Genomic DNA, 14,822 nt, shown 5'->3' with positions numbered 1-14,822 from the left:
GGGGACGCGGGTTCGTGCCCCGGTCCGGGACGATCCCACATGCCGCGGAATGGCTGGGCCCGTGAGCCGTGGCCGCTGAGCCTGCGCGTCCGGAGCCTGTGCTCCGCAATGGGAGAGGCCACAACAGTGAGAGGCCCGCGTATCGCAAAAAAAAAACAAAAACAAAAAAACAATAATAAGTTTAATACCCATCTTATTCTTAATTCTTGAGCTCCATGAGGGCAGGTCATGGTTAGCTGTTCACTGTTATCCCCTCAGTGCCCTACATAGTGCTGGGTGCAGGACAGGCACGTAGACTCTTATTAATCATGAGCCACAGTTCCCTGCACCTGTCCTATGATACACTCACCGTCCTCCTCTCCTATTGCCTGGATGAGGAAGTGGGTCTCTTCCTGAATGCGCTCCTCTAAGCTCTTCCTTCCTAAACCAAAGCTCTTCAGTGTTGTCAGGGCAAACCTTCTTTGTTCCTTCCACACCTGGCCTATGGACATGATCAAGCCTGGGAAAAAGAAAGCCAACATTATGAAAAGAAAGCCAACAAGAGCCATGGGGGTAATGCATCAGATGGAAGGAAGGAGAAGGGCATTAAGGCGCTTGAAAACTATTCAGAGAAATAATCCCAAAGCAATAGATATAGTGGCTAGCATTTACTGACTGCTTCTAATGCCGAACCCTTAAACATTTTTAATGCATTGTGTAATTTAGCACTCACAGAACCTCTCTGAGGTAGGTCCTACCATAACTGCCAACCCTCCCAACAATTTTGTTGATAAGGAAACTGAAGCACAAGGGATAAAAGGAAACTCCGCAAGGTCTCAGAGTTAGTAAGCAGCTGAACAGGCATTCAAATTCAGTTCTGCCTAACTCCAAAGCCCATGTTGTGATTACTTGTCACATAAGTAACTGTAAGTATTTATGTTATGCAACATACTAAGAATGTACTTAGGGATTAGACAAAATCCATACTCATAAGGAGGCAAGACCTTTAGGAGATGTCCTGTCTAAGCTGGACCTTAAAAAATAAATGAATCAGGGGCTTCCCTAGTGGCGCAGTGGTTGAGAGTCCGACTGCCGATGCAGGGGACGCGGATTCGTGCCCCGGTCCGGGAAGATCCCACATGTCGTGGAGCGGCTGGGCCCGTGAGCCATGGCCGCTGAGCCTGCGCGTCCGGAGCCTGTGCTCTGCAACGGGAGAAGCTGCAACAGTGAGAGGCCCGCGTACCACAAAATAAATAAATAAATAAATGAATCATTCAAGAGCATGGAAGAGTGAAAAATCTATGCAGAAAGAACAACACAGGCAAAGGGGAAAAAAAACATCTTGGTGCGTTCAATAGATGATCATTTATTTCACAATACAGGTGAGGCCACACTTCTTTCATTTCTTCACTTCCAGAGCACTCTTCAACTCCTTCTAATATCTGCCTTTGGCCTCTACCACCTCAAGGACATGGCCTTCCCTGCTGTCCAGTTCAGGATCCTTTTCAACGTCATCTTGATGTGTCAGCAGCATGAGACACTTCTTTCTTCTCTCTTTTCCCAGGACGTGACACTCTCCAATTTTCCTCCTAATTCTCTGACTGCAGAGAACTTACCATATTTTTTGTTAATTCATCTTCTATTATATTTCAAAATGATCTAGTTCTCCATTCAAGTTCTGCAAGCCTCTTCTCCCCTTATCTATGCTCCATTTTTGGGAAAATCTCATTAGCTCTTTCTTTCAGCTTTCTTTCAGCTCCAGACATACATACAAGTGTCTGTTTGACTCTGCTGATTTAAAGGCATTTCAAACTCAGCATTTCTGCGACTGAATTCATGATTGCTCCATATACAACTCCCCACCCAGGCCAGCCAACACCTTGCCCTCCTCCAAATATTCCTCCTTTCCTTTACCTACCCATTTGGGTGTCTACCTCAATACCTCATTCTCTCTCTGTCTAGGTCATCATGTCTTATTGGGTTTGCCTCCTGAATATCTTAAATCCATATATCTTCACGGCCACTCTCCTGGCCTAACCTACTGTACTGTCATTTCTTGCCATCTCCCTAGTCCAAGCCACCACCTTCTCCAACCTAAAATGCTGCAACAGTCTCTTGCTCCCTTTATTCCATTCTTGACATTGCAGCCTAAAGAAGTCTTTAAAATGTACCATGTAAGTACGATGATTCCTTTCTCTACTGAAACCATTCAAGAGCTTTCATTATTATTAGGAATAAAAAGCAACATCCTTAACAAGGAGATGCATGAACTACTCCTGGCCAAACTCAGCACCTTCATCTCCATTTAATTATCTCCGTTTAATCCCTGTGCTTCCCACACTGGCCACCTTTCAATTCCTCAGTTCACTGTCGTTCTTCCCACCTCAGAGACTTTTCATACTCTATTCCCTCTGACTGATTGCTTCTTCACACTTGTCATTTACTTACATTAGCTTTTCCTGAGTCTCTGAATTAGATTAGATACACCTAAGAAGTGCACCCTGCTCTCATCTTCATAACAGTTAAGGCCTGAAATTATTAGAGTAATTGATATTGTTTTCATGAATGGAATGTAAGTTACAGAAGAACAGGATTTTGTCATTCTCCTCACTGCTCTGGCACTGGTGCCTAGCACTGGGCTTCACATGGCTGATAATAGAGTGAATGGATGTAGAGTTAATGGATGAAATATTTCAAAGAGGAATTGAGAAGCACCTGAAAAATATGGTGCTTTGGTAGAAGAATAAATCTGAGTTTTTCATTTAGATTTTTAAATGTGTTCGTTTATTTAATGATCATTTTAAGTGTTCGTGCCAAACTCTTCTAATATAGATGGAAGGGTTAAGATACCTTGTGGGGTACAGCCTTAATAATAGAGCATAAGGAACTAGAGGCAAGAAGGGATTACATAATCAGCAGGAGGAAGCAAATCCATGTCCATTTTCCTAGGGAAGAGACCTGAATGGGACAGCAGAAAGAGAGAGCGAGAACGCATTGACTTTCTCAAAAAACACATCACATCACTGAATGATGTGAATACTTACTAATTAGAGCTGCCAGAGTGGGTTCATGCAGGGGATGCAGCTTCTCTCAAATCCCTGACATTAGGGCTAACCCTGCCAGGTTCCCTGAGGGGCTGTCTGTAACAGGGAAATGTGGCCACTCAGCTTCTTTTAAATACTTTTGTTTTTTTTTTTTTTTGCGGTACGCGGGCCTCTCACTGCCGTGGCCTCTCCCGTCGCGGAGCACAGGCTCCGGACGCGCAGGCCCAGCGGCCACGGCCCACGGGCCCAGACGCTCCGCAGCACGCGGGATCCTCCTGGACTGGGGCACGAACCCGCGTCCCCTGCATCGGCAGGCGGACTCTCAACCACTACGCCACCAGGGAAGCCCCACTCAGCTTCTTTTAGGGGCAGGAATTTTATGATGGGCCTGGTCCCTGGGAGTGTTGGAGAATTACAGTCACAAAGGTACCTTTCACAGACTACAAGAATATCAAACGCACACGTCTTATATTAGTCAAAAAACTTACCATTTTTCTTAAAAACACGTTCTCGAATAGGGGTTATAGGGCGGTTCACAAACTTTTGCTCCTGGTGGACAAGGACTTCTTTGATTAAGGGCAATCCAGTTATAATAACTGAAGGCAAGTCACCGAATTCCAGGCTAAAAAGGTTCCCATATTTCTTCACAAACTGAAAGACAGTAAAATAGTCACAGAATATGCACATGTCTGTGTGTCCAGGACCAGAGGGTTTGTGTAGCTGTGGGAGCTTGGATGGGGGAAGGGTGTGCCTGTGTGCACACCTGTGTGTGCACTTAGGTCTGATGGGGATGTTTCTACCTGTTTCCATTTCTCCTCCTCTCCACTAGACTCGGGCTGAATCCACTACAGGACATAGACATTCCTTATAAACATTCACTCATATGTTCAACTTCCTCGAATTGAGTGAGTATCCACCCTTAGTCCTGAGAATAAGGCCTAAAGATTTAACAAAATAAACAAGGTCTTTAGCTGCAAGCATCTTAAAATCTAGTGAAGGGAGAGAATTCATACATGTGACTCACCAGAGAAGGCTGGGATATGTTTAGTGAACGTGGACTTCTTAGTAAGTCATATCTGTTTAACCAGGAGAGAATGTCCCCTTCCTCAACATGTTCTAGGTGACAGAAAATTCATTATAGGGCTGGGACCAGGTATGGAGAAGAGCACACTAGTTCTGGAGCCATGTGCAAATCTTAACTCTATGGTTGACTAGCTGTGAGCTCCAGGGAAAGTCGCCTCACTTGTTTGGAGCCTCAGCTATAAAAGGAGAAAATTATTCTTCCCTCAAAGGGTTCTGTGAAGAAGAATGAGAGCAGTGATGTGAAAGGCACTTTGTTCCCTGGTACCTGGCAGACAGCCACTCGAGCCTCTGGGGAATGAATGGGCTCTGTGTGCAAAGGGATATGGAAGCACTTGCTCATGTGACAGACAGGACAAGAGCACAGGGATGATGTGCGAGAGACAGGAGCTGGTGGTCACAGACAACCACGTCTACTGGGTACCATGATAAGCACCTTTCACATTCTATTTCATTAACCTCACAACTACCCTATGGTAGTAATGATTTTCCTTGTCTTTCAGTAAGAAAAATGAGTCCTAGCAGAAGTAACTTAGCCAAGGTGACAAAGCTATTGGGTGTTGGTGAAATTTGCCAAGCATTATGTAAGATTTAAGAACAAAGCCATGAACCCGAGATGGTGCTTGGACTTTAGAGTTTAGTGGTTGTGACAGAATGAATGTGAGAATGAGGGTGAGGGAGCTGGGAGAGGAAGAGTGAGACAGAGAGAATGGAAGAGTGTGTGGGTGTGTCAGGAGTGTACACAAATGTTCAGGTATGTGCAAATACGGCTTGGATCGCAGTCAAGGGTCATAAATCAAAGTCTTCCCTGACATGCTTACTCAAGAGAGGAATCTAAGTAGACCTGCCCATTCCTGCAGACTGCAGGGCTGTGTCTTACTAAGGCTGTGGTATCAAACAGAAGTGCTCATTTCCTCCAGGTATCTGTGGCCCCACCTCCCCAGCTGCCATGCACTTATGCTCGCCCATGTTGCCTCAAGCTCCCTGGACTGTGTCACCCCTTCAGAGCAAATACTATTGATTTAGTCTCATTCCACCACCCTGCTCCCATATGAAAGACCAAGCCTGAACTCCATCCTTCCATTGTCTTGTTGGTCTACAGTCTTCCATCCATGTTTGTTCATCACTAGCACAGTAAGTCTGTCTTGCTAGAAAGAGCAGAGCCAAGATTCCATCTTAGTCTGGTCTGCCTCTAAAAGTGCACGTCCTGTTCTAACAAATGGCAGGAATGGGTCTATATAAATCAAGACTTTTTATTTCATCACGCTGAATGCCTGGATGAACCTCTTAGGTTTTACAGAAAGGATTTCTTGACTATTTCAGAATATACAGTAAAAATACTTTTGGAATGGCTGAAAATCTCAGGTTAAGCTAAAGGACTCCTAACTGACAATGTATGCAACCTGGAATCTCAGCTTGTTCTTGGAGGGGACTTGGCGCTCCAGTAGTGTTTACTGAAATGAACTTCTACAGTTTCACCTCTTACCAACTCTCTGCCCACGTATATTTCTAGTCCGACAGAGCTACATCAAACGTTTTTATGGCATGATCAACTGCGTAAACATGGATACATCAAAGGACCTCCTGCAGCCCTGGTACCAACAGTGGTGATATCTACCAATTCTTAAGTAACCATGCCAGTCACTGTGCCAATGGCTTTACTTGGAGGTAAATGTAAGTCCCAGTGTCATCTGAGAAGACTTTGTAAGGTAGAGAATACATTTCGATGTACAAAAACAAACAAGTTCTTAAGAAAAAGACAGTGTAAGGGAAAAAAAAGAGGTTAATGGGGATGTAAGAAGGTACAGCCACTATGGAAAACAGTATGGAGGTTCCTCAAAAAAACTAAAAATAGTGTTGCCATATGACCCAACAATCGCACTCCTGGGCATATACCTGGACGAAACTATAATTCAGAAAGATGCACGTACCCCTATGTTCATAGCAGCTCTATTCACAATTGCCAAGACATGGAAACAACCTAAATGTCCACCGACAGATGAATGGATAAAGAAGATGTGGTGCATATGTACGATGGAATGCTACTCAGCCATAAAAAGAATGAAATAATGCCATTTGTAGCACCATGGATGGAACTAGAGATTATCGTACTAAGTGAAGTAAGTCAGAAAGAGAATGACAAACACCATATGATATTACTTGTGGAATCTAAAATATGACACTATTGACACAACGAACTTATCTACGAAACAGAAACAGACTCACGGACATAGAGAACAGACATGTTGCTAAGGCAGGGTGTGGGAGAGGGATGGTATGGGAGTTTGGGGTTAGCAGATGCAAGCTATTATGAATAGGATGGATAGACAACAAGGTCCTACTGTATAGCACAGGGAACAATATTCAATATCCTGTGATAAACCATAATGGAAAATAATATAACAAAGAATCTGTATATATGTATAACTGAATCACTTTGCTGTACAGTAGAAATTAACATAGCATTGTAAATCAACTATGCTTCAATTAAAAAAAAGGTGGTTCAGGAGGCTATAACAGGCTTAAAATCAGAAGTGAAAATAGAAAGATCAAGAGAAAAGGAATAGCACAGTAGCTATAAAAGGCAAATAAAAGTAATAGGTTACAGGAAATTTCATATGAACGATAAGTATTCCAAATGTAAGATGAAGCACTTAAATAATAAAGTAGAGCAAAATAAATGTTTAGAATAAAAAAAATTAGAAGTGGTGAGTTAGTGAGACAAGAGACTGAACCATGAGATATAAAGTTGAGGAAGATTCTACTTAATTTAAGTTCTTAAACTCAAAAGCCAACAGAACAAAGACAGGAAAAAATAAAACGGAAAAAAGGAAGAGTGTATCAATTCTTATTCCCACTAGCAGTAGGTGAGAGGGTCTGTTCCTCTGAACACTCACCAGCACTGAGCTCTGTGCTCAAGGAGCTAAGATTCTCTCTCACTTGCTAAACTGTATTTTAAAATGTGTCACTCAATGCATTTGTATTGCTTTTATAGTTACAAAGCGTTTCTATCCAATAAAGCACCAAAAAGAAACCTAAGGACATAAGGAATAAAGCTTCATAACACTTCTTACACTTTTTAAGTCATAAAATCCTTCAAAAATCTAGTATGTCATGGATCTGGTAAAGCAAAACCCTGTACACATGCATACATTTATGCATAGATGCAGTTCACCAGTCCCCTGGGGTCTCTGAACTCCTGCTAAGAATACTGGTCTCATTGCTAGTTCTTCGGGTTATGCTAGGTTTCTGGGAACAGCCTGTGGAAATCAAATTCAGTTGTCAGGCACCTTCTGACATTGCTATGTTATATGTGAGGGCAATACAGAGATCAATATGCTATGGTGTTTTCCTGAAGTGTCAAAGCCTCTCGGGGAAGGCTGACTACAGAAAAAAACTAACGCACAGTGGAAGATGATACATGTTATAATGCTGAAGCAAGGGGCATGACGCTATTGAAAGAAGAGAAGAATTCCACTCCAGGTACGGGAGAAAGCTTCTAAGAGGAGCTGATATTTGGGCCAGATTGTAAATGAAGGTGTGGGTACCTGCAAAAGGATATGTGTTGTGAAGGCAAAGATTTTAGGCTGTGGGAATAGCATACACCAATGCAAAGACAGGAAAATGTGGGCTTTCAGGAACAAGTGAGCTCTGTTTTCTGACGGCAGTACAGGTTCATTAGAGAGCACTAACCCTGTGGTTGGTCAAGGCCGGGTGCTGGAGGTACAGGTCCTTAATCTTAAGATGCCCCCAATCTAATGGAGCATACAGATAAGTAACCAGTTCTTATTATTACCATTCTGTACAATAAATTATTAAATGGGGGAAAGCAGGAAGCACATAAGGGCACCAAAGGCTAGGATAGGTTTCTGGGAAAAAAATACCTTCTCATTTGTGTACAGAGAGGGGAAACAAGCCTGGCAAGGTAATGTGAGCTAGACCAAGGACATACAAGTGTCAAGTGAAATATTTTGGATCTTGTTTTGTTTGCAACTAGAAAACTGAATAGGAGAGGTAAGGGCAGTGAGTGCTTAAGAACTTGGATTTTTGAAGTCATACAAATCCATTTATATCCAGCTTCTACTTTCACTTTCTATGTGATTTTTGGTCAAGTTATTTAACTTCTCTGTGTCCCAGTTTCCAAATCTATAAAATGGGGGATATTACTAATTCCCATCATTGGGATGGTGGTGATAAGTAACAATAATACTAAAATAAATAATAAAATTATTTATTGTTATTGATATATTTGGGAGTATATTTTAGCAAAAGGACTCTGGTTAGATCTGGACAAAGGAATGGAGGGGAAGTGGCCAGAGAGTGGATTAATGCAACCCATGGAGCAATCAGGCCAGACAAGGTATGCAACCTCAACTGGCTTTTCCTTGAGTTTGTTACTATAAATTTTTGAAGAAAGGAGGAGGGTGGTAGATATAGAAAGAAGCATCAACTATGTGCTAGGCACCCTGGCAGTAAACTGATATTCATGAACTTGTTTGATTCTTATAATAACCCTACAATGTATTCTTTGTTTTCAGAAAAAGAAGCACAGAGATTTAGTGCCTAGCTGGTGGTCATAAATTTGGGCTCTTCCTAACTCTCTCTGTATGTCTCATCCTTAACTGAAAGCATGAAGATATTCTCTCTCTCTCCTTCTGAGTGATGAAGCTCCCTAAATATTAGCTGGCCACATGACTTTCCAATCAAAACCACATTTCTCAGCTTCTCCAGGTGTGGCCAATGGGACGTAAGTAGTGGTGATGTCTGCATCTTCTGGGTCATGTCCTTAAAGGAAAGTTGCTTCTCACCACCTGCTCCTTTCCCCTTTCCATGGACTGGAACTCATACATGAAGATGTTGTAGGACGAGAGCAACATGATAGAAGGAACTGGGGTTTCTGGATGACCTTGTGTTACAAAGCCGCCTTCCTACCCTGGTCTTCCTGCCTACATCTGAACTCACTTCTGAGACAGAAATAAATTTCACTCTTTTTTTACACCACTGTATTTTGGGGCCTTTTTATTACAAGCAGCTTAATGTATATCCTCATAATACATTTATCCACCTTATCTACCATTCTCCCACTTTAGTCCAATAAGATTTTCTCTTATTTAAATACATGCACATATAGCTGTGGTAGAGGAAGTTTAGAAAAAAAGGGGAAAAACAAGAATGGTTCATGGTTCCTATCATGCCATACAAATAGGCCAGTTTCTTCACGGCCCTCTCACTTTGTTTTAGCTCATGTCACTTCCTCCCATTTAAAAATCTCCTGTCCACTTTACTCCATATAACCATTTGCCTAACATTTCTTTCCAGTTCAGCCAAATTTATTTCAACATTCTATAGAGGTTATCCCCAGGGCTTCCCATGCACAGTGATCCCACCTCATGATATCTCATTTGGTTACCAAAAGTTTATACACACATTTCATCATACACTGTCTTGTACTGTGCCTGTCATATAATAAGCACTTCATAAATGTCTGTTGGATAAATGAACCCCTGGATAAGTCAATTATCCTCTAACTACATCTTGAAAAGTCAGGTAGCATAAGTCAGAGAATAGGTATATGAGTCAAATAGTCCTGCGTCCAAGTCCTTGTTTAATGTTATAGCTGATAGGTAATGATAGGTAAGTAAAGATAGATAAATAGGCAATGATAGGTAGTTAATGATAGGTACTTAATGTTTCCAAATTGCTGGAATGTAAATTTAATTACAACTAAATCATACCATTTAACTCCATTTTTTTTACAGCCAAAAATATTTCATTGCAAACCTATATAAAATAAAATTTAACACTTCTGGTGAAAAATCTTTGGGCCAGAGATAAGACCCTAGCCTCAGTTTCATCCCTGGCCAGTTTTATGACATGAGGCAAATCATGTAACCTCTTTAGTCATATCTATCTTAATGGTAAAACAAGGGCACAGACAAAGTTTCTGATTCCAGACAAGAGTGAGTAAAAGGATCTCATTTTACTCCTCCTCATCATCATGATACTGACACATACAAAAAGTAACACCAATAAAACCCTGTTCTCTGTAGTCAAAGGACCAGATAAAGGGTGGTCCACCAGGACAGAACATTTCAACCTTTCTACCTTCCTTTTCTGGAGACAAATACCATAAGAGATGTGACCCTCCCACATCCTAATGAGGGGCTACAGCAGTGAAGAAGATGCATGGAAACTTGCCTTCATCCTACCTTTGCAATAAGGCGGTGCCCCTTCCCTGCTGACTCTATGAGCTGAATTGTGACTATCACCCCTGAACTGCAGTAAAGAGACTCCTTGAAGTAGTCAGTGGGCAAAATTCTGATTTCTACCATTCCACAAAAATAAAGAGGCACCTGTATCCCATGGAGATGATATGGTTAGATTACTGACTTCCCCCCACTCCCAGTAAGAAAGAGGCTACCCTACTCAGAGGGGCCCCAATCTTTTGTCCCCATCCTCATTCTCTCCAGCCTGCACTGATGAGAATGTGGGTTGGAGTCCTATGGGAGTGGACAACACATAAGTGGGGTAGACCAGTATAGTATGGCAAAGACTTTATAACCTAAATTGACATTTGAACCACAATCCACAAAAGTGAACATTCTGAATATCAACAGATTGACTATCTGCTAAAATAAAAGATTTACATAGAGTCCAGAGTCACATAACAAAATACACCAAATGTCCAGAATATAGTCCAAAATTACTCATGTTACCAAGAACCAGAGAAATCTCAAATTGAATGAGTTGAAACTAATACTGAGATGATAAAGATGTTGGAATTATAGGATAAAGATTTTAAAACAGCTATTGAAAATGTTTCGATAAACAATTATACTCTCAAAAAAAATTTTAAATAGAAAATGTTAACAAAGAACTAGAAAATATACATAAGAACCAAAGAAATTTTAGAACTGAAAAATACAATAATGTAAACAAAAAACTCAATAGAGCAACTCAGTAGCAGAGTGGTAATGACAGGATAATCAGTGAAATTGAAGACATCAATAGAAAGTATCCAATCTGAACAACACAGAGAAAATAGATTGAGAAAAGATAAAACAACTGAGCTTCAGGGACTGATATTAGAATACCAAAAGATCTGTCAGTTGTGCAATCAGTGCCAAAGAGTACCAGAAGGAAAGGAAAAAAACATGGACTTGAAAAAATATTTGAAGAAATAATGGCTGAAAAATTCTCAAATTTGGTACTAGAAAAATGTACAGATTCAAGAAGTTGTGAGTGAACCCAATAAATCCAAAGAATTCAACACCAAGACATACAATCAAATCTCTGAAACCAATAAAAACAAAGACAACTTCTTGAAAGCATGCAGAGGAAAACAACTCATTACTCATGGGGAACAACAATTCAAATTACAGCAGATTTCTCAGCAGGAACTAGAAAGGCCAGAAAGAAGTAGCACAACATTTTCAAGGGTTTAATAAAAGAAACTGTCAACCTAGAATTCTATATCCAGTGATAATATACTTCAGAAAAGAAGGTGAAATAAAACATTCTTAGATGAAGGAAAGCTAAGAGAATTTTTTTGCCAGCAGACCAGTTCTAAAAGAATAGCTAAAGAAAGTTCTTCAGTTAGGAAAGAAAGAGCAACAGAAAGGGTAAATAAATGGGTAAATACTGTATACTAATCTTCTCTTCTTGAATTTAACAAATCATGTTTGACAGTTAAAAGAAAAATTATAATACTGTCTGAGGCGGTTCTCAATGTCTGTAGAGGTAATATTTAAGACAAATTATATATTATAAAGTAGGGGAAAGTAAAAGGACCTAAAGAGTTTTAAGGTGTCTGTATTCCACCTAAAGTGGTAAACTGTTGATACTTATTGCAATAAGTTATGTATGCACAGCATGTAATCTTTACAGCAAGCACTTAAAAACAATACAAAGAGATATACTCAAAAACACTATAAATTAAAATGGAATTCTCAAAAAATGTTCAAGTGACCCACAGGAAGACAGGAAAGGAGAAACAGAGGAGTAAAAAACAAAGTGAAAAATAGGAAACAAATAATAAATTGGCAGATTTTTGTTTTAACAAATCAATAATTACATTAAATATAAATGATCTAAATTCACCAATCAAATGTCTGATATTGGCAGAATGAAAAAAATTACCCACCTATATGTTATCTACAAGAAATTCATTTCAAATAAAATGGTATAAGTAGATTAAAAGTAAAAGAATAGAGAAGCATATATTATGCAAATACTAATCAGAAGAGAACTGGTGTGGCTATATCATATCAGATGAAGTAAAATTCAGGCAAAGAAAATTACCAGAGATAAAGAGGGACATCACATAATAAAGAGCCAATTCACCAAGATGACATAACAATTTTAATGTGCATACACCATCTAAAAGATCTGCAAAATACACAAATGAAAACTACCGGAACTGACTAGAGACATAGAAAAACAAGTAATTATAGTTGAAGACTTCGACAACCCTCTCCTAGTAACTGATAGAATCAGTAGACAAGAAGTCAACAAGGGTTCAGAAGAACTAAAGAACGCAGTTATTTAATTATATCTAATTGACATACAATATAGAACACTCCACCCAACAACGGCAGAATTCACATTTTTTTCAAGTATGCATGGTGCTGTATCTTGGGTCATAAAACCAACCATAACATTTTTTAAAAATTGAAATTATGCAAAATATGACCTCTAACCATAATGGACTCCAACTGGAAATCACTAACAGAAAGAAAACAGGAAAATCTCCCAATATTGGAAATTAAACAACACATTCATTAAAGAAGGGTACAGTTTAGGAGCCTAATTTTAAAACTCTGTAGACTAATCCTGTACCAAATGTGTGTTTCTCCCAGAAAGTGATAAAAACCTTCTCCATCTGAATCTGAGTTTGTATTATAGGCTTGTGTTTAAAGTGCTCCAGGCATTTCTAGGGAAACGGGAACTATTATTTGTTGGGCACCTACAATAAGCTGTATTAATATTGACCATTCACTGTTTTATTTAATGTTCACGCCCACCTATCACAGTGTTGTCTGACAGCAAGGTACCTGTGCTGAGAGGCAGGGAAGCAGCTGAAAATGCTTGAGAAAGTGCTGGATGTTGGAGGGAATTCTAAGGAATTCAGAGTGGCCACAGTTAGGCAGCCCTGATGGAAGATGATTATAAAGAAGTGGAAAGAGGCTACAGCAAGATTTCCAAGTGGCTCCCTAAGGAGTCTGAAAGCTGGGAAGCAGCAAGAAGCCTTGAGAAAGCCTAAGCAGAGGAGTGACATTTTAAAATGATTACTTTAGTGAGAGTGGATTGCAGGGCGAGGAGGCTGAATGTGAGGGGCTCAGTCCTTGTGGGGATGGGAGCAATTCATTTGAAAAGTGGTGAGGATTTAGGTAGAAGTATCACCATTTCACACATGGGAAACGGAGCCTCTGAGAGGAAAAGTACCGGATTTTTCCCCCCCAAGGAAAATAATATTAAAAATACAAAGTGATTATAGTATAAATACAATGTCCCAATAATATGTAACAAGACACACAATTAAATGACTTAAAGAACATATCGTGTCTGGCACACTTAAATAGTAAACAGTTAACAAAATTTCATCCCTAGAAGTGGAATCATGCTGGTTGCTGGTGAGGAGAGCGAGGCTCAAAGCTACCCGGGTGCCCGCTTTAGCCTCAGAGCCCACACCCCCCGCCCCAGCCTCCCGCCCTCGGTACCCGGAATGGCCCTTGTCCTGCAGATCAGGGTCAGGACGCGGCCCTGGCACCTTCGCCCACTCCTACCCTCTGAAGCGACAGGTGCCCCTTCTCAAAGTCCAGATGGAAGAAGTTGCCTACGAAGGGCAGGCGCGGGGGTCCCGGCGGGTAGTTCTTCGGGCGCCGCCTTTTGAGGAAATCAGCAAAGAAGAGAAAGGCGACGGCCCCCAACAGGACAGTGCGGGGACGGAGAACGGTCCAGAAGGCAGCCGCCAGGGAGCCCACCGCCGCGAGCATGGCGGCGACCTCGGCTCGCTCTTCCGCGGTCTGATCCAGCGAAGGTCCCGGCGGCTCTCAGCCTCTAAGCTGCCAGCACTGCCCTCCTTCCCCGCCTGCCCCCGGCCCCGCCCCGCCCCGCCCCCCCCTCCAACCCTCACTCCGCCGCGCCCCTACCCTGGCCCGCTAGGCTCCCGCGAAGCCTGGTCTGCATGACCCGTCTGGGCTCTTCCTCAGGCCGCGCCTCCTGCCGCGTCCCCACCCCGCCTCCACCCGGTCCTCTACTCCCCTCTGCCTTCTCCCAGCCCGCCTGCCGCCCACCAGATGCCTGTGGCCGGATTCCTGGGAGAACAGCAAGGGTCTCGGAAAAGGCCTGGCTACAAGCGTTTTTATTAGCTAGTTAGAGAGCCTGTCTCTCTGTGAGACCATCGGGGCTCTTGGGTTTATGTCATCGCATCTCAGAGAGGGCCGCGGACACTTGAGCTCTGTGTTTTTCTATCATCACCGTCTCACCAAAGGACTGGAACCGCGCCTGGTAATAAAATAGGAAGACAGCAGCACCTGATATTTCCTGGGCGCTTACTATATGCCAGACTTCCTTAGATGAATTACTTAATTCTGACAAATTTATGCAGATACACTTCGTTCCATCTTGCAGTTGCAGAAACTGAGACAGAGGTTAATATCAAATACGTGGTAAATAAATGAATCCACCGGTCTGCAGCACATTTAAAGGAGACCCTGT

The 14,822-nt window shown here is 41.7% G+C and overlaps 1 protein-coding gene across 1 annotated transcript in view; it reads right to left on the bottom strand.

Moving 5' to 3' along the window:
* CYP2J2 (cytochrome P450 family 2 subfamily J member 2) overlaps nt 1-14,098 on the bottom strand; it is a gene marked incomplete at both ends in the record, with an annotated part of 31,090 nt that extends 16,992 nt beyond the window's left edge. The window contains 3 exons of the mRNA XM_082832805.1: nt 350-499; nt 3,512-3,674; nt 13,889-14,098. Of these exons, the coding sequence (XP_082688931.1) occupies nt 350-499; nt 3,512-3,674; nt 13,889-14,098 (523 nt within the window). The remainder of the gene's footprint in view (nt 1-349; nt 500-3,511; nt 3,675-13,888) is intronic.
* Nucleotides 14,099-14,822: the final 724 nt, after the last annotated feature.

This window comes from Leucopleurus acutus (assembly GCF_964270905.1).
Source record: "Leucopleurus acutus genome assembly, chromosome: 2".
In the NCBI taxonomy this organism is placed as follows: domain Eukaryota; kingdom Metazoa; phylum Chordata; class Mammalia; order Artiodactyla; family Delphinidae; genus Leucopleurus; species Leucopleurus acutus.
Note: the sequence above shows the minus strand (reverse complement) of the source record. Positions and strands in the feature narration are given on the sequence as shown.